At 51.8% G+C, this 23172-nt stretch overlaps 1 protein-coding gene across 3 annotated transcripts; it reads right to left on the bottom strand.

Annotated features, from left to right (window-relative positions):
* Positions 1-11474: 11474 nt before the first annotated feature.
* On the bottom strand, positions 11475-23141 carry ANKRD16 (ankyrin repeat domain 16). Of its 3 annotated transcripts, XM_019460869.2 has the most exons (8): positions 22451-23141; positions 20050-20270; positions 18160-18202; positions 15157-15265; positions 14559-14720; positions 13440-13518; positions 12225-12451; positions 11751-11864 (listed from the first exon to the last, which is right to left on the bottom strand). In XM_019460869.2, exons 1-7 carry the CDS (start codon positions 22768-22770, stop codon positions 12294-12296), a joined length of 1092 nt encoding a protein of 363 aa, XP_019316414.2. In that variant the 5' UTR covers positions 22771-23141; the 3' UTR covers positions 11751-11864; positions 12225-12293. The 3 variants fall into 3 exon arrangements, with proteins under 3 accessions (XP_053750855.1, XP_019316414.2, XP_019316415.2); XM_053894880.1 differs by lacking the exon at positions 12225-12451 and having other exon boundaries at positions 11475-11864; XM_019460870.2 differs by lacking the exons at positions 11751-11864; positions 12225-12451 and adding an exon at positions 12476-12972.
* Between the last annotated feature and the right edge of the window lie 31 nt (positions 23142-23172).

Raw genomic sequence — 23172 nt, 5'->3', positions numbered from 1 at the left:
TAGGCATTTCTTCCTTTTTATGTTTTCCTCTACTTGATCATATATTAATTTTGGGGTTAGCAATTTAAAAAAGTGTAAATCATCCTTTTAGCTATCCTTTGGGGTTTTTTTAAAAAAAATAATTTCATTTAAAAAAAATCTAATTTTTGGAACTTGGGTTCAAGTCGAGGCTTGCACACACCGGATTACAAACCAGTCATCTTTTTAGCTTTTTCTCTTGATGGAAAGAGCAGCTCTTCTGTCAAACGGCTCCTCCTTCCTCCCTGGGTGAAAATGTGAAATCACCCAGCTGTTTCCAATGGCATAATGATTTCCTTCCCGTAACCTGCCTTCTCTGCCTTCTGTCTTCCCTGTTTATTGGGAGGGAAGCTGTGTATTGTCTGGCTGTATCAGGTCGTCAGGAAGAAAAGTGACCAACAGGGACAGTGGGAGAGGGGCTCGATTTGGTTAGTGGTCTTTATTGACAGTCACCACGTGGGGACACCTGGCTGGCTGTCGGTGGAGTGTGCGACTCTTGATCTTGGGGTGGTGACTTCAAGTTCCATGGTGGGCGTGGAGCCTACGTAAAATGAAAATTAGAAAAAAAAAGTTATCATGGGAATAGCTCTCATATGTTTTAAAAAAATTTTTTTTAAGTTTATTGATTTATTCTGAGAGAGAGAAAAAGAGAGAGAGGACAGAGGCAGGGACAGAGAGAATGCCAAGCAGGCTCTGAACTGACAGCATGGAGCCTGATGTGGGACTCGAACTCACGAACCGGGAGATCATGACCTGAGCCGAGATCAAGAGTCCGACGCTTAACCGATGGAGCCACCCGACTGCTCTGTCAGCTCTCATATGTTTGAAAAAAAAATAGCCAACTGTAGTGAGTCTTCAGTTGTTCTAGGAATCCCTCAGTTTTGAGGCCTGGGAGTTGACTCATGAACTCCCACCGACCCGGTCTCATTCCCGTGGGTCAACCCAAAGGGCACCACTCACTTCGGGGTCCCTGCTCCTCCATCTTGGAAGACAGAGCAAACAATGCGATGGTGCTTTTCCTCTCGAATACTTCCTTTCAAATATTTGCTCTAAATACACTCTAAATCGTAAACCTCATCTTACTTTGGCCAAAGGTATTTTTTGAGCCACTCTATAGAACTAGGGATTTCATTGATAACACAGCCTTGAACATATTACTTGCCAATCTGCCAGGGGGGACAATCTGTATTGTAATTTGCCCCGTGAAAATGTCCCAACTACAGCAGGGTGTCTTGTTATGTGCTGAAAATAACTTATAAGGGAGAACTCGTTTTGAGACGTCTTGTGGCTTGACCATTTTGAAGGACGTGTGATTTGCCTACAAGGCACACCGCCTCATCTCTGGTTGAGAGAAAAGGGGAAGTTATTGTGTATCCCTGCGACCCGGGAGAAAGTTTTATTTTGGCCCCTGTCTGGTTCTGGGACACTGGCGGATGCGCACGGCCACCGCAGTGAACCAGCCGTGGCTGTCGCCACAGGTCACAGAGCCGGGATGTCTGAGGAGTTCACGTCGGTCGGTGGCTCCTCAGTTCCGAGCTGTCGCTTGGAAAAATACAGCAAAGGTAAATCACCCCGTGCAACACAGGTGCTGCCCACAGGAGACTCCCTTACGTGATCTCAGGCCCTGATGCTGGGTCACTGGGGGCCCAGCGTCCTGAGTAGGATCCTTTGATATGGCAAAATGAAAGCGAGTTCAAAACCAAAAAGCAAGGCAGGGTGGGGGGGAACTTGTGGTCGAGCCGTTTAATGGTCTGCTGTCATCAGCAACCCACTTTCGCTGGGGACGGACATCTGAACGGTCCAAGCGTGTAAGCTGTTACCACTGGGTGTGCCGTACATGCTGGAAAAAATGAGTGAGGCCTGTGGAGGGGGAATTCAGCCACACCAGGAAGTTGGGCACCGTGCTGTGGCCAGGGAGAAAAAGTCAGCGCATTTCCCAGGCTCTTCTGCCAGATTATACGCAGGCAGCATGAATGTCTGGAGCGGGTGCCTGGGGAAGCAGTCCGCTCACCTGGCTCTCTGGAAACAAGTACGAAATGCAGCCTGACCCCGTCCACGTGGCAGTGTCTGGGTGGCACATGTGGGCACCAGTGAACGCTTCAGCCTGGTTACTCAGGAGGCTGGGCGCCCCTGGGGTGTGTGAGTGAGCTCAGCCAAGTGATTCGACCCGGCTGAGCCTCGACTGGACTGGATGGTTTCTTAAAGTCAAAAATCGGAGAGGTGAGAAACTTCAATACTACCGTTCTGTGCTGGGAGATCGGCGCCACGCCGCAAGCCACGGAGGTACTTCCAACAAGCTGCAGACAAAGCAGTGGCACCGGCGCTTCCTTCAGCCCCTTCTGGGTGCCAGCGTCGTGCCTGCATGGCAGAGCCGCAGGGTAGGTGCCGTGGCCTTTTCCAAACGGCAGAATTGAGGAACTGGGTGTGGGGTCTCCCGGATAGAGGAAGGCAGGGCTGGGGTGGGCTCTCTCGTGCTCCCATTCGTGCTTGGCTTGGCAGCGAGCTTGGGCACACAGGAAGAGGATGTGCCCCGGCCCCCCTCGTGTCCAGGTGGAGCCCGCTGTCTGGGTTGGCCACTGTCCATGTGGGCCACTAGCAAGCCTGCCCACGGAAGAGCCATGGACTTGTCATGCCGCCCCCTCCTGGTTGGCGAGACCACAAACGAAGGGCTCCGGGAGGTGGCACCACTGCCTGGTGGACGGACAACCGCCCAGGGGAGCCACCTGCCGTGGACATCCACGTCAGACGTCCCATAAATGAGAAATGTGAAGCCTCTGAGATTTCGAGGTTGGTTGTTTCAGCCACGGGTGGGCTATTGGGCTCCGAAATCAGCTCACTTCGATCGTTTTCTGTGTTCAGCCAACCAATCAAAGTTCAACAAAGCAAGTTAAAGGGCACGTGGCTTTTGCCAAGGCCAAGTTGGTACGTGAATTAGCATTTCATTTAGGGTTGCCAGACCTAGCAAATGAAAATACAGATGCCCAATTAAATTTGCTTTTAATGTTTTTTAATGTTCATTTATTTTTGAGAGGGGGAGACAGAGTGTGAGCAGGGGAGGGGCAGAGAGAGAGAGGGAGGCGCAGCATCCGAAGCAGGCTCCGGGCTCCGAGGTGTCGGCACAGAGCCCGACGCGGGGCTCGACCCCACGAACCGAGAAATCGTGACCTGAGTTGAAGTCGGATGCTTCACCGACTGAGCCACCCAGGCGCCCCTGGATGCCCAGTTACATTTGAATTTCAGATCCACAACAAATAACATCTCTAGTAGATGTATGTTTCGCGCGATATTTGGGACGTACTTACACTGAAAAATAGCTCGTTTATCTGAAATTTAGACTTACCTGCGTTTACCTGGCAGCCCGAATCTCGTTCTATTACGCCCTTGCTATGGTCTCTGCTCAGAAAGCTTTTTCCTGGCATCTCCACAAACCAACACGAATCCCACCTTCCAGTCCTGGCCCGAACGCCACCGGTATCCATGAAGCGGCCTCCCATGGCCCGTCCCCCTGCGGCTCCTGTGCGGCCCTCGCCAAACGGGGATCGAACAAGGCTGCTCTTCTTTCAGATTTTACATCGTGAGAGCGGGGACAGATTTGTTGTCCAGAGCTCCTCACCTCTACATTCGCTCACTCAACACACCTGAGCAGAGGGCCCGTGTTAGGGCGAGCAGGAAACAGACTTGGGCGTCGGCCTTGTGGGTTTCACAGTCTTGCAGGAATATTGCAATTTATGAGAAAGAATAGTGCGAAATGCCATGAGCTGGGGGAATATGGCCGGGACCCCAACGGTCTGCCAACTTCTGTCCTGGCGCTCACGTGGCTGAGTGGTGGCCAATGGGAAGGACACATCTGTCACCTTAAACAAGGGGTGTGACCTCCCTCTGTCCTTGTCCCCTTCACAGGCTGGTGAGCTGACCTGGACCCCACTCGAGGGCCGCATGCTCAGGATGGCAGAACCACCAGAAGGGTGCATCTGGGTCCCCGACACTGTGAATCCGACGTCCCTCACCAACCTAACTCACCGCAGTTGGCTTTGCCGAGGCTCTACCCAGGCAAGAAATAAGCTTGTGTTTGTGCCGCTGTCATTTGGGGCTTTGCTTAGCTTAGTTTGGAGAATTTACGTCCTAACTAGTGTGGGCAACAAAGGAGGTGTGAACAGAGCACTGCGGAAGGAGCAGTGAAAATATTTTTACTGATCATTTCCATTTGTGTGTGTGTGTGTGTGTGTGCGCGCGCGTGAGGTCAGGGATGTGGGGGGTTGAGAAAATACAGTATCCACACAAATACGTGCAGATACCCATCTTTCTTTGCTTTTGGAGTGTTTTTCTCTACTTGCTGAGTGATTTTCGTCAGCTAGGCCTGCATTAGCCGGAGGGTGGGACCCGGCGCTCTGAACCCAGGGGTTGGTGCAGCCCCCAGGCTGGAATTTGTGCTATTTTTTTTTAATGTTTAGAGAGAGAGAGAGAGAGAGACAGAGACAGAGAGCAGGGGAGGGGCAGAGAGAGGGAGAAAATCTCAAGCAGGCTCTGAGCTATCAGCACAAAGCCCGATGTGGGGCTCGAACTCACGAACCGTGGGATCATGATCTGAGCAGAAACCAGGAGTTGGACATTTAACCAACTGAGACACCCAGGCACTCCTGTGCCAAGGCCTTCGATGTCCATCTGAATCTTAGTCGATTGTGGATTTTCAACAAAACGGAGGAAAATAAAGCCCATGTGTGCTGCAGGCCCCACGGACGACGGCTAGAGCACTCTGGGAGCTGTCCCCAGACAGCTTCTCTCCCCACAACCCAGCTGTGTTCTCCTCCTCCAGTCACCTCAGTGAGACTGTGTGCGCGTCTGAGTCTAGTGAAAAGTTATTTTTTTTGAAAGGAGATACAGGCATTATTTCTGCAATGGTTGTTGTTTCACTTTCTTTCATTTATAAACATTTACCCCAAATTTTATTGTGACTATCTGAATTTTGCATAGAGCTACTTAATACAAAAAGGACTCTTACAAATCAACAAGACGAGGGCCGCCTGGGTGGTTCAGTCAGTTAAGCGTCCAACTTCGGCTCAGGTCATGATCTCACAGTTCGTGGGTTTGGGCCCCGCGTCAGGCTCTGTGCTGATGGCTCGGAGCCTGGAGCCTGCCTCGGATTCTGTGTCTCCCTCTCTCTCTGCCCCTCCCCAACTAGCGCTCTGCCTGTCTCTCTCAAAAAATAAAATAAAAATGTTTAAAAAATAAATAAATAAAATAATTAACAGTTGTTGCTTTAAGCTGCTGAGTTTTGAGGTCGTTTGTTACTAGTTAATACCTAACAGATAAGAAATCTAGAAGGTCAATAAGCCGAATCTAAAAGTCATCAATCTGATCCATAATTAAAGAAATGCAAACTTAGAACAACAAGGTATTAAGTGAGCAGAAATTTAGGTGTGATAACACACAGCTCTGGTGATGGTGTGTCGGAATCAGGCTCTGGTCTGTGGTGGATTTTGGGGGGTGTTTTGGCAATGCCAAGTATGGTGGGCGTGTGGCACTCCAGACCCTTCCCAACCTCCTTTGTATGTGACTTCACACTGTAGAAGCAGGGAAGTTACCAGCCATGTTTCCTGGGCTCCCAGGGCCAGATCTCTGGATGTGAGGTGGGTTCTGCCAGTTGCTGGGGCCCGGGGAGGCCGACTGTCATCATGGCGACCGTTTTCCACGGAGCCTTCCGGATAGCCAACTCGCCCTGGGGCTGGAAGGGGAGAGGGCGGCATCCGGGCCGAGAGGATGGGCCTGACCCGAAGGGCAGCACCGAGGCCCAGGCCTGCTCCGATGTCATTCCTCGACGTTCAGCCGGAGCCTGTCTCTGAGCCACTGCAACAACTCCACACACCGCCCGTGCCCCGCACTAAGTCCCTACCTACTTACGCTGGCCAGAAGGTAAGCTGTTCTCCACACCTGCCGCTGCTAGGGGCACGCGACAGTTACACAGCCTTTGATCCACCTCCAGGAGCTGAGCCTCCGGTGGCACACGGGACCCAGAGGTATGTGCTCGCGGTGCCCCCGTTTATAGTAATGATTCTCAAAAACCTCAGCAGCAGGGTCCTAAGTGTCTATAGGTGGGAACAGCTTGGACAAACTGTGGAGCATCTGAACGGCTACGGGAGAAAGAGCGGAGCAGCTCTGCTGGGACTAAAGACACGACGGCCGGGGTGCACTGGAACAGTATGGAAGTTGCACAGGCTGCGTATTTGCAGGACGCTGTGAATTCATCAGAATCCCTCTGTGTCTGTCTCCGGTCGGAAAGCCCCCAACTGTGGTTCACGGTGGTTATTTCAGGTCAGTGAAGGGACCGGGAAGAGGAGTTTTAGATGCATTGTTTGACTTATTGTTCGCCAGGAGGAGCGTTATTAGTCTTATCATAAAAACTCGTTAAAAGTTAACTAAGATGCAGGAGTGTTAGATTGTATACTATTTCAAGTCCGCAGATAACTAATTGAAGGTGCAGCACGGGCCAGGCGCTGGGCACGGGGCTTCTGAGGTTTGTGAGTGAGAAACCCCCCAGGGCTGGGGCTGAGCAGGCTCGACCAGAACATAGACACGCGGCCCCAACACAAGGCGGCCCATGTGATCTGTGCTAGAAAGTGCACAGCAGACACGGGGAGGAGGAATGCATTCTCACTGGGATCTGGAAGAGGTCTGATGGGCCTGAGGCTTGGAAGGGCAAATTACACCAGCTCACCTGGATTCCGCTGGCCTCTGAGGACCGCTGTTTCCTGTTACCGCGTGCCTGACGTGCGCTAAGTGCCTCACTCATGGAGACTTGGTAAAGTTTCCTCCAATGACTCCATGAAGTGGGTGTGTTAGTGCCTCATTCTGCACATGAAGGAATGAGTTTGGAGATGTTAAGAAGCTAGGCCAGGTCACGCACCGGGTCTAGGTGTGAGGGCCCTTAACCACTGTGTGCAGAGCCAGGGATGGGGGGTGGGGGTCCTTTCGCTGAGGGCAGGCAGGTTTGGGGCACACACCATGCACTAGATATTGTGCCGAATAACCCTTTGCTCCACTCACCTGGCAGAATGCACCCCCATCTGGAGGGCACTGAACTTTGCACCTGCTCCGTATCGAACCTGCGCAGCTGACCGTGGCGGGAGAGGAAGGCAGGACGGATGAGGAGCCTCAGCCAGCCTCCTGCTGCGTGTCCCTGTTCCGAGGGCTCTCACAGCGTGGGCCAGACCGGCAATATTCGCATCAGCGTCCCTCAGCTTGTCAGGGATGCAAACTCACCCCCGCCTGCCCCCAGCCCAGACCACACGCCCGAACTCCAGTCTCCTGTCCAACTCACTACTGGATTCCCGCTTGGACATCGACTGGGCAGTTCACACCCAACAAGCATCCAAACCCCAAATCCTGACCTTCCTCCCCTGCCCGCCCCACCCTGCGCTTGTTGGCCCGGGAAGGGGCGATTCTGTCCTGTTTGCTCAGGCCCAAAGAGTTGACTCTCTTCCTGTTTCTCTCACATCCCTCATCTAAGCCCCCAGTAAGTGCTGCTGTCCCCTTGGACATAGACCCTACACCTCCTCACCCGGGCACCCACTATCCTGGTGCATGTCACTACATCTCACGGGAGTGACTGTGATGTCCCCTCACCAGGTTCTTGCTTCCTCCCAACATTCTGAATGGTCCTGGTGAGCGTTAGGGCCGATTTCATCACGCAGTTGCTCACACCCTCATGTGGCTTCCTCCTTCCCGCCCAGAGTAAAATGGCCCCAAAGGGCCTGGAGGCCCGGCTCCCAGCCAGCCACCCAGGCGCCCCCGATTGCTGTGTTTTCAAGTGTTCTTCAGGGGCCGCAGCGTGTCCCTCACCCTCGAGCACGCCGGGCGCTTTAGAGACCAGGCAGGAGGACGAGATTAGCACGCACCAGGAGGTGGGCAGAAATGCCTGCACTGACACATAGCTTGGTGTATTCAGGCCAGAAAAGGCACAGGAGCAGAACCTAGGTGGCTGATGACGTGACTCCTCCCCGGTGTTCTTCTCGGGAGTGCCTCATCTGCGTTATGAAGTCAAATACCTTTCTCAGGGAAGGCCAAGGGAATTAACACTCTGGAGATGCCCTAGGACAGGCCTCCATCACGCGCAATGAGCAAATCCTTCCTGCCACAGCTAAGCCCTCACTTGCACCTTGTTCCTTCTCGATGAAAACCACATCAACCTGTAACTGGGTCTTGCCGCCCTCCACACCCTCGCTGGCTCAGGAAAGCAGTTTTAAAAAGCCTATAAAAACAAGCAGAAGTTAACATTAACACGTGTCCCACCAACCTCACGCCTGCCAAGTACTCGTGTTACATGAGACTTGCATGTGGGTCACACCTGAAACTTTCTCCTTATCATCCTGTCTTCCTTCGCACACGTACCTCTGCGTCCTGGCGTCCAGGCCCCTGAAGCTTTCAGGCTTTCTACCCCCGTTTCCTGGCCCCACCAACAAGCCTTCAGCTCTCACAGCTTCAACTTTCTTCCTTCATTCGGCCTTATCTGAGTCTGACACACACTACGTCTCACCCTTTGAGAAAACCTATCCTCTTAAATTGTCTTCCTACCTTTCCTTTCTTTTCACACTACTCGGCACCTCCAAAAGAGCACAGCCAACACTCAGGCCCCACTGTCCACTGGCCCCTCCGTCCCCCAGTCCCTCCGTCCCATGGGCCCGCTGTCCCCCAGCCCCGCATCTCTCAGCCCCAAGCAGCCCTGACCTGGGATCAGACCTGAGCCTTTTTTCAGTTCTGATGCCCCTGCCTCTGCCTGCTGTCGAGTCTGATGGCTTCCTGTCTTAACAGAACAAAGATGACAATATCAGAGAATAAATATGGCCGACAACACCGCAAAGTATTAGATAGTGATTACAATAAAAGTTCACAAAGTTTTGTAGGGTGTTGGGGTATGTTTCCCGCATAAAGTTACGGGAACGCTGTGCATATGGCATCATCTCCAGTATATACTGGAGTATTAAAGCATTAAAGACTTAGAGGAAGTAAGAGTGGTTATTTCTGGGTAGTGGGATAACAGGTTATTCCTGTTTTCTCCTTTACTATTTTTTGTATTTTACAATGAGCCTTTAAAACCTGGTGGAACCCAGGGGCCTGCCCCCTGCTGGCGGTCTCCGGCAGCAGCATCTGGGCAAATCCAACCCCTGGTGGGCTCTCCCTACCTGAACTCCCCTCACGGAGGCCTGTGTCTCGGGCCTGACTTCTGTAATTTCTTTTCCGTTTTGACATCCTTTCTTATTTTGTCTTGTAAATATTTTCTTGCATATTTGTTTCAGGAATACATGTTAGGCCATAGCTATTTTCAAATGATTTCAATTCTTACAATTTGTGTCTCCTTCCAGACGCTTGTGCCCCCATCAGTCTTAGAACAGATTCTCACTGTGGGTCAGGGCGTTTACGGGACCAGCCACAGGCCCCCGTGGAAGCGGGACAGGGAAGCACAGGTGCCATCAGCAATCAGTGCCCCTGGACACATCCGTGAGCGCTCCAGGACAGCCCCATGGAGGGCAGGTCTGGGGGCACAGGGCGCTCAGGAGGCTGCCACGGTGGTCTGGATGAGAACGTGAGGGCCAGACGAAGGGAGTCACTCAGCAGAGCTTCCTACCCAAGAGGAGCCATGGACTTGTGGCTTCCAGCTTGAGTGGGCAGATTGCAGGACGTCACCGTGGTGGCCGATGCAAGCATGCACGTAAGCAGGCTACTGACGAAGCTGGGTTTTGTGGGACAGCCTAGGGCATTCAGGCAACAGAGACCAGGACTACAGAGGGTCCCCACAGTGGGGCAGTTGGACAGAGGACAGACGAGACGCTGGGAGCACATGCAGAGTGAGGACACACACTCAGGGGCACAATGGCTGTTCAGGATCGGCCTTGGAAGAGGTGCTCCCGCCAGAGATGGAAGCAGACGTCGGAAAAACCCAGGCGTGTCTTATCAGCCGTGACGAGAAACGGGCTTCGGGAAGGCAGGACTGATTCAGACCAACGATCAAACTGACTGAAAGGATCAGTAACATGAGGGCTAAAAACACCTTGCTCGATGGGTAGTTAGGAAGACCCGGTGACCCTGCAGAGTGACAGCAAAGGGCTAGACTGCGGTGGGCAGGAAGCGTCCGTGGGGGAACCGGGTGGAGATGTCGGGATGCCGGAGGTGGAGTAAACCTTAGAGGGGCTGCATCGTGCATGACCCAAGGGACCCCGAGAGACCAACTAGGCAGGGCACTCAGCACTGGATCCAGGATGCAGTGAGCGTTCAAGAGACACAAGTGACCCTTGTGTTACTTGTTGGCCACATAATAGTACCCGCTTCATGCCAGGTGCTGTTCTGAGACCTGTAGACACAGCGAGTGAACAAGACAAAATCCCCGCCCGGAGTCTACATCTCAGTGGGGGAGACATACAGTAAACGGAGAAAACGACTCAAAATGTGTAGCATATTTGGTGGTGGTTAAGTGCTGAGGAGGAGGCAAGGGAAAGGAGGCCCGGAGTGAAGGAGGGGGGGAGACAAAATTTTAGGTCTGGTGGCCTGGGGGGTGGGGGGGGCTCCCTGGAAGGTCACAGAATTTTGAGACCAGAGCAAGCGAGACAGCCACAATTAGGAAGTGAGGGGCACGACTCCTTCCTGGCACGGCGTCCCCACGTCCCCAGAGGTGCCGACTGTTACTGGACCATTCGCACCGTCTCTGCCGCTGTCGTCACCGGCCTTCACGGCCCACGTCACAAGGCATCAAGCCGGGACACGGCCTCACGCACCATGTCAGCCGCTGGTTTGTAAGGTGGAAGCATGGCTACAGATGTGAACAGACGTGCACGGAGCCACTGCCTCTCAGAACCCGCGTCGCATGCGTGCGCAGAGAAGGCAGCCAGCACGACACACATCCTCCCATCCCCCCGCATGCAACGGGACCATCTTCACGCCCAGGGGCAGCGACACGGGGACATCTCTGAAGCTCGAATCGGCACAGATGAACACCGATGCGATTCAGGGGTCACGAGACACTTTTGCAACCGAGTGTCTCTCCCAGAACGTTTATCCGGTTGTTAGGACTAGGAATCAGCCATCATCCGGGAGGATGAAGAACCAGAAATTCCTGCTACAACAAACACGAGGACCAAGTGTTCCTCGTGACTGACACGTGGGATTTTCTAACAGACTGACTTGGGCTAATTATTCTCTGCCACTCAGAGAAAATGATCTTCAACCCAACCCCCCACCCCTCCCCCGAAAAAAAAGGAAAAAAGAAAAGAATCCAAATGCCCGAGGACTCATCCTGTCTTCAATCTGTTTCAACCGCCACAAAGTTTGTGGAGGTACAATGTAAGTGGCTGTTCTGAACGGTCACAGGCCTTGGTGGGCAGGTGTTACAGACAGGAAATGTGACCTGTGGGTTTCAAGAACTCCATTCTCAAACTGGGGTGCCAGAAAGATTTTGAAAGTATCTTAGATGCATTTTTTTAGGTGTATTTATTACCCGAAAGAAGCCAACACAGAATCTAATAAAAATAACCTCAAGATTAAAATGTCATAGCTTAACTAGCAGTGCACAGAATATAGAAACATTTTCATTATTTCCTCCCAAATGTCCGTGTAAGCAGGTTGGAAGCATCTCCTTCCTGGCTCCAAAACCAAAGTGAAACCAATGTCACGGCCAAGAAAAAGCCTATGAAAGAAGAAAGTAAACAGGCAGGGGCTCCTGGGTGGCTTAGTCAGTTCAGCGGCCAGCTCTTGATGTTGGCTCGGGTCACGGTTTGAGGGATCAAGCCCCGAGCTATCAGCGCGGAGCCCGCTCGGGATTCTCTCTCGTCCTCTATCTCTGTATCGCACGTGCTCTCTCTCTAAAGAAGTAAATAAAAGAAAAAAGTAAACAGGCCAGTTATGTTTTATGGTTCACACAAATAGCTACTTCTTACCACTGCCTTACCCCATAGCACTAACCGTAGAACACATGTGTGTAAATACATATGCTATACCGTATTCACACAATTACGTGCATTTCTAAGGGTTCCAGACCCGACTTCATCATCATCTAATTTCACTTGCAGGGCAGAAAAAGCGAAATCCAGATTATGGAAGACTCGGGGCACTCCTGAGTCCAGATCTGCCCGTGTGTGGGTCACACCTAGGATGCCAGCGTCCTCAAGACCCAGGGGTAGAGAGGAGGCAGGGGAGGGAGGCAGAGGCCGCTGGCTACTGACCGACTTCACTGAACTCCCCAAGCAGGATGTGAATCACCATGCGTTTTGCTGTCCTCCTCAGAAATGCCCTCAGGACGCCGCGCTGTGGTCGAAGCACTGAAGGGTGTCCGTGCCGCACGCGAGCTGCTGAGCCAGGGCACCCGTGTCGTCCCGAGAGTCCCTCAGCCCGGACCGCAGGAGGAGCTCGACGCAAGCCGCGTGCTGGCCTGCGCAGGCCAGGTGCAGGGCTGCGTGGAGACAGAGGCCACACAAATCTGGCGTGGGACCCCTGGGGCGACGCCCACCCGGGGAGCAGCTATTCCTACAAACAACACCCCTTCGGCTACACAGAATTTCTGTATTCTGTAAATTTGTCTCTACACCTTTGTCTCTACTAGATCAACACATTTTTCCTTTTAACCTGATTGGGTTGGAAATGGTTTTAAAAACATCAACCAATTACAAGACTTAACAGATCTGTCTACAGCAACCAAGCAATTTAACGAACGAGAAACGGGAGACTTGAAATGGCAAAGAAAAGACTTTCAAAGTTCTGTGAATTTTCCGTGTACGTAGAAATCCTGCCACAAATGAGAATGATGTGACAAAAAGAAAAACTGACACACCTTCCCTTGGAAAACTAGCACTGAAGGTTTCTGGCATCATGAGCCCCAGTATCCCGTGTTCTGCGGAGAAAAGTCTTGTGTCCCTGAACTTGGTGACTGTCCTGTGCGGCCTCGGAGGGAGGTTCTGAAGCATCACGAACGTACTGGCAAGGTAGGCCGCCAGAGCACAGGGTGTTAAGGGGAGGGTTTATTCTAACGTCCGAATCCAGAGGATTAGCTCTGAAAGCATTTTTCTGAGCCCCAACTTTAAGAAATTATAGTGGTTACAGTTTTCAAATACACTCGAAAGAGAGACAACCTAAGAAAAATCTGTACTACTGGGACAGCTGGCGTCACCGTGGATTAGGACAGAAAGTACGTCCACGGTGCACGCACGCGCTGCTGTGGTTCAAATACCGGTGATAACGACACAGTGGCAATGAGCAGCAGGCATCACCATTGCCACGGTAACAGCAACACTCCCACAGCTTTGCCAACAGATGTTATTCGAAACAAAGCTTGCTGAGCTACTAGGGGCGTAACATGAAAACCAGTGTTTTTAATAAGAAAGTCCGTGTACCGTTTACATCCAGTTTACTATTAACTTCCAAGGCATGTGTAAGAAGCCTACCTGATCGATTTCTTGCGTCTTTACAGTTGATGTCGGCACCCAAGGCTAAGAGCACCTGGACTGTGCTCACGTGTCCTTCCTGAGTGTTGAAACACACTTGTTATCACCGTGACAAGGACACAAGTGAGGCATTCAACGCTAATAATGCACGCTAGGTACTTCTTCTAAAATACTCAACTGCTAACACTGAATTCTCACCTCTAAAGGAAGATGCATGCGGCTCGGCTCTCAAGTTCAAGTATAAACCGTTAAAGATTTTGGTGACATTTGGTTATTAAAATACAGAGGATCTACTCTCTAGGCCCAAATTATCGACTAATACAGCTGGGTTTCCTTCAGTGTAAGGAGTATATATCCGGATTCATACTGAACTTGCAATTCCGGAATCTCTCCAAGCAAACGTGCTTGTTGCTGGATAAACAGGAAGAGACAGCAGCCTGTCCTGGATGGGAGTCTTATCACGGCTCATGTCACCATTTACCAAGCACTTTACAGGTTTCCTGTCCAGCCAGCCAGCCAGCCAGTCAGTACACAGTGAGGCGGAAGTCAAGGTTGCACATTACAGTGTTAGGACCCACTGGTTTGAGCCCCCAGGGCCACCCCAACCCCCCTCCCCCGCCCCACCCAATTCCTCCTGGGGGGACACCAGTAGGAGAGTGCAGTTCACAAGAAAAAAATTTATTCCTGTTGCAGCCAGAAAAATAAGTAAAACCGCTTAAGATAATACACAAAACACTCCTAACACTTAAAACGGGGCTGTAAGGAGCCACTTTTCTAGTGAAGATGTTTTGCACGTCTTAACCGTTTTCTAAGCAGAACAGCCTCACAGAAATCTGAGCTGAAATCCAGTGTACGGACAGAGCACTAGGAATTTCACAGAATGAATTTTTTTGGCTTCGAATAACATTCCTGAAAACGGAAAGGCACAGAGGCGGAAAGGCAGGAGCGAACACAAAACGCAGGCGTTACTGGGAGTAGAGGTTTTACCCAGAGGCAAATAAGGGCAGGTTTCTCTTTTAAGGGACACTTCAGGGGCAGGTCACGGGCGGTTCCTTTCCGCACAGAGATGGAACCAAAGAGACAGGGCCTCGAGCTGTCCGCCGCAGGGAAGGAACAGACCTTCGCCGCGTAGTGCAGTGCAGTGAGGTGGCCTGATGCTGCTCTCACGTCCACGTCCGTGCCGAGTTCACAGACCAAGAAGCGGATGGCTTCGTTCTGCCCAGTGAGCGCTGCCCTGTGGATGGCCTGCGCCCCCAGGGAATCCTGGGCAGACGCGCTGGCCTGGTAGATGGGGGGGTGGGAGGGGGGAGAACAAAGGTAAGAAGCAAAGAGACCAGGTCCACGGGCCTTCTGACATCTGGGCAAAACTTTGGACTTTGTAGGTTGTTCTGGGCAGATGGTAACACAGCTGGTGCCAGACCCTCGCAGGCTCTCCAACCAGAAGGTGGGCACGCTCCAGCCAGAAGGGCACCCAGTGGGGGCAGTGAGACTGCCGCTCAGTGTTACATTATCTACTCCTCACAGGGACCCCCTGAAGAAATTACGTGTGTCTCCACGTCACAGACGGAAACGCTAATGCTCCAGGAGGTCAAGGGGTCCCCCGGGGAGACCGTGGCGGAGCTGGGATTTGAACCAGGGATTGGAACAACCATGCGCTTGGTTGTTCCCGGAGCTAAAACTTGTAGGAAAAAGCAAAGACATAAAACCACTTCCGTACCTGATGCTTTTCCAGCAGCAGCCTGGCTACGTCGATGTGGCCACACTGAAGCGCGTCCATGAAGGGTGTGGAGCCACAGCTGTCCCTGCAGTCTGGTTGGTACTGGCCCCTGGAGTCCAAACCCACGGTAGGTGACGTGTGGTGCGGACGAGCTGGGACAATCTGGAGCGTGCTCCCCTCCCCTTTCTCCAGAGCCAGCCCACTGTCCCCTGCACCTCCGCTCCCCCTCTGACCTCCCTCCCCGTCCTACAGACCCTCATCTTTCCAGCTTCTTCTGCCAGAAGCTGGAGGTCACCCCTGATCCCTCATAACTGCTGTTACCAAAATCTCAGTTCCGTGTCCGAAACACAGCCTCTGACCCATCTTCCTCCCCTGGGCTCCTGCCCGTGATTCCATTCTCTTAGGTACCCTGGGTGTGGCCGTGCCTGCTTAAAACTCGTATGGGCCAATCACAAAGGACAAAATCTAAAACGTCACAGCCACGGGGTCAGGACATTGTGACATCCACCCCTCTCTCCAAGTTCCTTCCTTGCACCCTCCCTCCTCCCTGCGCTCACCACACCCCACCTCCTTCCCGGTCCCCCTCCTCCCACCTTCTTCTTTGTCCCACCTCCTTCCTGGTCCTCCTCGTCCCACCTTCTTCTCAGTCCTAATACCCACTTGTCCTACCTTCTTCCTACTCCTACCTGTTCTACCTTCAGCTGGGTCCTGCCTTTTTCTGTTCCTACCTACCTCACTGTCCTATCGTTTCTGTTCTCACCTTCAGCCTATCCTCTTCCTGGTTCTGCTTTCTCAGTACTACCTTCTTCCATTCCGACCTGTCCTACTTTTTCTTAATTCAGCTTCCAAGGTGACCTTCTTCCTTTCCTACCTTCTCCACAGACCTGCCTCCTCCCATCTTCCTTGTTTACGGCACTACCAGTCCCACCCTCTTCCTCGTCCTCTTCTCAGTCCTGACTCCAAACGGACTGACCTTCTTCCCTTCCTATCATCACCACGGTCCTACCTCCTACCTGAGCTTTCTCCGTTTCCACCTTCCTTATGGTCCCAGCTGTCCTACTTCCTACCTGGTCTTCTGCTACTCCTACCATCTTCACAATCCCACCTCTACCTTCCAACACAGTCTTACCTCCCTCGTCCTCCTAACATTTTCCATTCTTATCTTCTCCATGGTCACAACTGTCCTACCTTCTTCCTGGTCCTCTCTTCCTTACAGTCCTACCACCCACCTGTCCTACCAGCTTCCGTTCCTATCTTCTTTTTGGTCGTGCCTCCCACCTGACCTACCTTCTGTTCCTACCTGTCCTACCTCCCACCCATCCTGTCTTCTGTTCCTACCTTCTTCCTGGTCTTCTGTTCGTCCTGGTCCTGCTTCCCACCTGATCCACCTTCTTCCGTTCCTCCCTATCTGACCTCCCTCCTCCCCTATCTTCTTCCATTCTTACCTTCAGGGTCCTATCTGTCCTACCTTCTTGGTCCCACTTCCACCTGTTCTACCTTTGTCATGGTCCTATCTGTCCTACCCTCTCCGTGGTCATTCTCTTCTCCTCCAGTTGCCTAGCTCTTTGCCGCCTTTGCATTTGCCGATCCCCTCTGCTTGGAACACCGTTTCTCCCTTCTTCGCTAGGTGAACTCCAACCTCTCCTTCAAATCACAGTTTCGATACGACCTCACAGAGGCCTCTCCTCTCCCTTCCATCTACCGTACGACCTTTGCTCCTGCACAGCACTGCATGAAGCCCTGTTCTCTTCCTACTATACATCATCTCCTCAGATAATCTCTCCCAGTCTCGTGAATTCAGTCAACACTTCTATGTTGATGATGCTCACATTTATAGCTCCGCTCACACCTCTCCTGGGGGACTCAGATCTGTGTCTGTAGCTCCCCACTCCATGTCTCTGCTTGGGTGCCTCACAGGCACATGCAACTCAACGTGTCCCAAAGCGAAATTATCACCTTCCCCGCAAACCTGCTCCTCCTGCAGTATTCTGTCTCAGTAAATGGCACCAGCGCCACCGCCGGCTGCTTCAGTGAGAAACCTGTCATCCTTGACTTCTCCTTCCTCATTCCCTTGATCCAATTATTCACCCAGATCTGTTGATTCCGCTTCCTTAGTATCTCCCAATCTCTCTCTCCGCCCCTACGGTCAGCATCTTAGTACAGCCAACGATTTCTCTTAACTGTAATGGCCTCCCAACGTTCACTGCACCCACTCCTGCTTCCCTTCCTACCCGCTCTCCATTTTCCAACCAGAGGACCTTAAAAAATGCAAACTTCTTACTGCCGTCCACCCACCCCTCTGCTTACGACCCTTCAGTGGGGTCTTACACGTTTCGAATAAGATCTAGAGTCTCACACAGCCCCACCTGAGTCCAGTCTTCCTCTCCAGCCTCATCGCGCACTGTCTTCCCTTCACTCCTTAGGTATCAGCCCACCCTGAACTTCTCTCAGCTTACTAACACACATGCTTTCTCTCTGCTCCGAGCATTCCCGGGTACTGTTACCCCTGGAATGCTGCCACACCTCCCACGCTCAGCCTCCTTCAGATCATGGCTTAAATATCCCTGGGGCCAAGATTTCACACTCCCGGCCAAGTTGGGTCTCCCTGTCTTATGTTCCTGGAGGGATCCTGCAATTCCTGGCACTCATCAGACTCACAGGATGCGAACAGTGTCTTCTCTGCCTGTGTGTGAGTTCCATGAGGGGGGACCCATGCTGGCTGGCTTCTGTTGTAGCCCGTGCATCTGGCATAGTGCTTAGAGCTTAGATGCTGAACGAATGAAGACATGAATCCTTGTCAAATGAACAGATACATGGACGATTTTTCCCCCTTATGGTTGTCAGCTATTTTTGTGTCATATTCTTTGAGTTATCTTATGTTCTTTGTTCATTTCTCTTTTCGCACTGTAGTTTCTGAGCAATTTTTCTGAGCTCTACTTACAGTATCAATATTAAGCATCACAATTGGTGAATACTTTGTTCAATTTGCTGTCTTGTTCTTACCTCTGTAGAAGCACCTTTACTGCCTCTAAACAGCCATGCATTGCTGGGAGAAGAGAGTTGAGAGTCAGAGCCTTTTAGTGCATGTATAAAACTTTCTTTTCCTCTTCTTTCTGCCCTGTCCTTTTAGCTATCACTTATGGGAAGCAGTAATTAGATACACTGTTACCACACTAGAAAAATAAAAATTTAGCTGGGTAAGTGGTAAAGATGTTGCTAGTCAACATTTGATTATCTTGTCTTTATAAGCACTTTCATGGCAAATTCTCAGTCCTAAACTTTCTCCTCAATTTTGTGCTGCAAATCCTTAGGGCCGGTCAGTTTTTGTGTAGGAAAAACATATTATCGTAGACAAACATATTAATAGTGATCCACAACAAAATAACCAGGAATGTAATTCTCCTGCTAAAGACAACCAAACTTGATAATAAAGATTTCAACTATCTGTTCTCCACCACTTTTTGTGAATGGCTAGGTGCTGATTGTTTCTAGTTTCTATAGCAACTAGTCAAACAATTCAAGAGCAAAAAGAAAAGTTTTTCTACTCACTTATAAAGTGCTTCCCCCCCACCCCACACACACTTTTTTTTTAGTTGAGAGAGACAGAGAACATGAGTGGGCAGAGGGTGAGAAAGAATCTTAAACAACACTTAGCATGGAGCCCAAAGCATGGCTCAATCTCATGACTACGAGAACATGACCTGAGCCGAAATCAAGAGTAGGATGCTTAACCAACAGGTGCCCTTCACTTATAAAGTTTTAGAAAGAATTCCTTGGTCTCTAACTGCCCTCTGTGGCCGTAATAATTGTATGCGTATTTCCTAAACTATATCATGTCATAGGTATTTATGTTTTGAGAAACTATAGCCCTGTATTCTAATTCAATGTACTATGCAGGAGGCTGAAGATTATTTTCTAAATTTCTTTTTTTTTTTAAGTTTATTTCTTTTGTGGGAGATAGTGAGTGGGGGAGGGACAAAGAGAGGGAGAGAGAGAATCCCAAGTAGGCTCCACGCTGTCAGCACAGAGCCCGAAGTGGGGCTTGAGCCCACAAACTGTGAGATCATGACCTGAGCTGAAATCAAGAGCTAGGTGCTTAACTGAGTGAGCCACCCGGAGCCCTTATTTTCTAAATGTCCTGATCTGGACTTTTGAGGTCTTTAATATCTGTGTTATACCACAGCACTTTTTGCTTTCCACTAATTAAAAATAATCTACAAACAGGCAATTCAGATTTAAGGATAATCATTCAGTTGTGCCCCAAGTTTTTATTGACATTATCACTGGATAAGTCAAATACACTCAGGCCCAGGTACTTAATTACAAGCACCTACATTTATTTACATGGTCAGCACTATGGTAGGTGCTGCTGACGATGTGCAGAAATACAGTCTCTTTTTATCCTGCCCAAAACAGTAACAACGTAAGAAGATGCTGAAAATAGCAACACCCAGCTGCTCTGTGCTCACTGTGCATCAAGCACTGTGCCAAGGGATTTATGTACATCACGTTCCTTGAAATCTACAACAACCTTGTGGTACGGGCATCGTTATGGTCATGATTTTGCTGATGAGGAAACTCACTTAAAAGACTAAGTTCGTTGTCCACGGTCAAAGACAGTAAGGCACAGAACCAGCTTTCTGTCTAGGAAACTGGGGAGGATTGGACAGACATACAGGAAAAGCGAATGAATGCGAGGAAGAATGTGTGTGCCACGTTCCATTAGTTTGGACAGCAAACTGTGTGCCAAGATGCCCCAAAGCTGCTCTTATTCCTGGCCCTCTAGTTTCCAAACCCCACCCCCGTGGGCGACTCTAACTAGAAGGCGTTCTGCGCGTGAGGCCAAGTGGCTGCACATCTACGCATGCGTCCCTGCGGGGCTCCTGGCCGTACCTGCCGTGTGCAGGGGGGTTCTCCCGATCTTGCTCTCCGTCTTCCAGGCGTCTGGGCAAACAGTGAGCAAGTACTGGAGGATCACAGGGTCCCCCTCTCGGCTGGCAACGTGGACACTGTTCCAGCCGTCTTTGTTCTTGAGAAGTGGATTAGCGCCATGTTCCACAAGGTCCTGGATCACCTCGAGATTCCTCCTTGTGCAGGCCATCATCAGTGGGGTCCTAAGGCCAACGAGGACAAACCGTCAGACGGAAGGGCAGCTGAGACGTTAGAAGTGTGCGACCAGGTCTTCAGAAAATCACGTGTCCTTGGCAGAGATGAAAACCTACGGGACTCGGGGGTCTGGGAAGCAGGAAAACAGCTTCGACGGGCAACTTCTCTGCCTGCCGTGAGGCCCCTAGAATAGGTGTACCTGAAGGAGGGGAATAGCGAGGAGGCAGGCCCGCTTCTGAACTAGTTTACACTATGGGACTGAACTGAGACGGAGCGAATCGAAGCCACAGTCTGTCTTGTAGTATTTGTGTAAGAGGTACCCTGCCAGACTTATCCCATTTACTTCAATCAGTAACTGTTTCTTAAATTGTGCTGAGAAGGCATCAAAAAAGAACACTGGACATAGTGCCTCCCCATGAGGAGCACACATTGGTGACACAAACCAAACAGCGTGACTATAAGAAGTTTCTGAACTGACTTGTGTCCACAGTTATGGGAATAAGCTACATGAATGTCAAGGGAGGTGGCTCTATCCTTCCTTTTCTGCCACATAAATGATTTGGATGAGCCATTTCAATTCCATGAGCTTCTGGTTTCTTCCCTGCAAAATGAGGAAGACACAACCCCTGGAAAGCAAGGGCAGATCTTACTTACCTCCTTATTCCCAGGGGTTAGAACCCACGTCTGGCACACAGTGGGGAGCTCACTATACCTGGATGACCTCCAAGGCCTCATCTAGGATCTAGCTCCTAAGATTGTTATGATATTAATTTATTACCCACACTTTGGGGGAGGATGTAGTAGTGATAGTAAGAGGGGGAAACCCAAATAAATGAAGGCTGGAACCTTCCAGAAAGACTTCACAGAGGGAAGAATCTTGAGCAAGGCATGAGGATTGGAAAAGCAGGGAAGGTACTGCAGAAAGCCAGGAAGGGGAGAATGGGCAAAAATGCCTCCCTAGGACTACACCTGCCAAATACATCGTCAAATGAACCTTGCCCTTTAATGGTTTTTTGAGGGGAGGCCGGTTCCCCACAGAATTGTTTTGAGGCACGTATGAGGTAACGTGTTTCTTGTTAAGGTCTTTAGACCTACTGCCCAGCAGCAGCAGAAATTCAGTCTTGTGCTAAGTCATGGCCAAAGTGCAGCCCTCAACACATACCCATGCAGACTCCCCCATCCCAGTGGGCAAGACGCACTTTATTTAACTATAAGGCTATCTGCCGTGGCTCATACCTCTATCAGATCAGGAATCTGTTGCAAGCAGGAACTTCATTACGTTATGAATCTTAGGCTGTTCATAACCCCTAAGGAGGCCCAGGTAGTGAGTACTGAACACAATGTCGCTCTAACAAAATGCAGCTGGTTTGGGTGATGGCACAGGTGAGAATGTGGACTGTGGAGGCGGTTAGGCAAGGCTATTCCCGTGATAAGATCACACAGAGCACCGCACACACTCCAGCGTCCTTACAACTGGTGAAATCTGAGTGAGTACGCTGACTACTGCAGCAACGTCAGTTTCTTAGTTTTTTTATTTTTTTATTTTTTTATTTATTTTTTTTATTTATTTTTGGGACAGAGAGAGACAGAGCATGAACGGGGGAGGGGCAGAGAGAGAGGGAGACACAGAATCGGAAACAGGCTCCAGGCTCCAAGCCATCAGCCCAGAGCCTGACGCGGGGCTCGAACTCACGGACCGCGAGATCGTGACCTGGCTGAAGTCGGACGCTTAACCGACTGCGCCACCCAGGCGCCCCAGTTTCTTAGTTTTGATACCGTACTGCAGCTGTGTAAGATGGTACCTTTAGGGGCAGCTGGGGGGTGGGCGTGTGGGGCTTCCAGCAACCTTTGTTTGCAACCTTCTGTGCACCTTTAACTATTTCAAAGTAGCAAGTTCAAACAATGACACTGTTGTACTCACGCAGCTAGGCGAGGCTCAAGCTATACAGGGTACAGACAATTCCCTGTTTGATCGTATTCTATACTCTTTCATGAAGAGAACGGGTTTGGAACACAAGGCTGGAGCAGTTGACCCCGCAAGAGTACGAACAGTGGTCGCAGTGGGTCATCTGTCGTGTCGGGGAAGGCTGAGAAGCTATGGGGTCGAGGTGGACAAAGTACACGGGAATCTGGGACTCTGCGGAAAAGGGGACGGGGGAGAGATCTTTCTGGAACTCCAGCCACCTACCAGTCGGCCTTCTTGAGGCAGTCCACCGCGGCTCCTCTGCCCAGCAGGTACCGCACGCAGTCCCGGTGGCCCATGGAGGCAGCCTCGTGCAGAGGCCGCTTGTAGTCCCGGTTGGCGGCCTCGATGTCCATGTCCCAGGACTCCACCAGGTAGGCCAGCACGTCCCGATGGCCGTGGCGGGCGGCGCAGTGCAGCAGGGTGTCCCCGGCGGGCCCCGGGCAGCTCGCGCGCCCGGCTCCCCGCAGCTCCTCCCGGAGGGCGCACAGCCGGCCCTCCTGAGCCAGCCGGTAGGGCCGCCGCGGGTCCCCGGGCGCCGCCATGACCGCGCGGGGCGTCCGGGGCCCCCCAGCCCTGCGCCCCGCGACCCCCACCCTACACCCACCCGGCCCCGCTGCTCCGCGTGGGCCCAGTCCTCCAGCGGGCGACTCGCCGGGCGGGCCGCTGCGGAGGAGCTCACGGGCGCGCGGCTCGTTCCCAGGCTGCAGCCCGCGCGGGCTTCTTTTGGGGGCGGCACCTCAGGTGGGCGGGAGCCTCCGAGGCCCCGCCCCGCGCCCTAGCTCACAGCGCGCCGCTGCGGGGTCCCCCCGGCCCGAGCGCCTCCCGGAGGAGGAGGCCGGCCCCGCGGCCGAGGGAGCCAGCTGGGGGCCGCCGCGGGCCCTCAGCGAGGGGGTGGGCCCCCGCGCGTCCCCACCCCCGACCCCTCCCGCACCCAACCTCAGCCA

Source organism: Panthera pardus, unplaced genomic scaffold (genome assembly GCF_024362965.1).
Source record: "Panthera pardus isolate Hobbes unplaced genomic scaffold, ASM2436296v1 HiC_scaffold_6, whole genome shotgun sequence".
In the NCBI taxonomy this organism is placed as follows: domain Eukaryota; kingdom Metazoa; phylum Chordata; class Mammalia; order Carnivora; family Felidae; genus Panthera; species Panthera pardus.
Note: the sequence above shows the minus strand (reverse complement) of the source record. Positions and strands in the feature narration are given on the sequence as shown.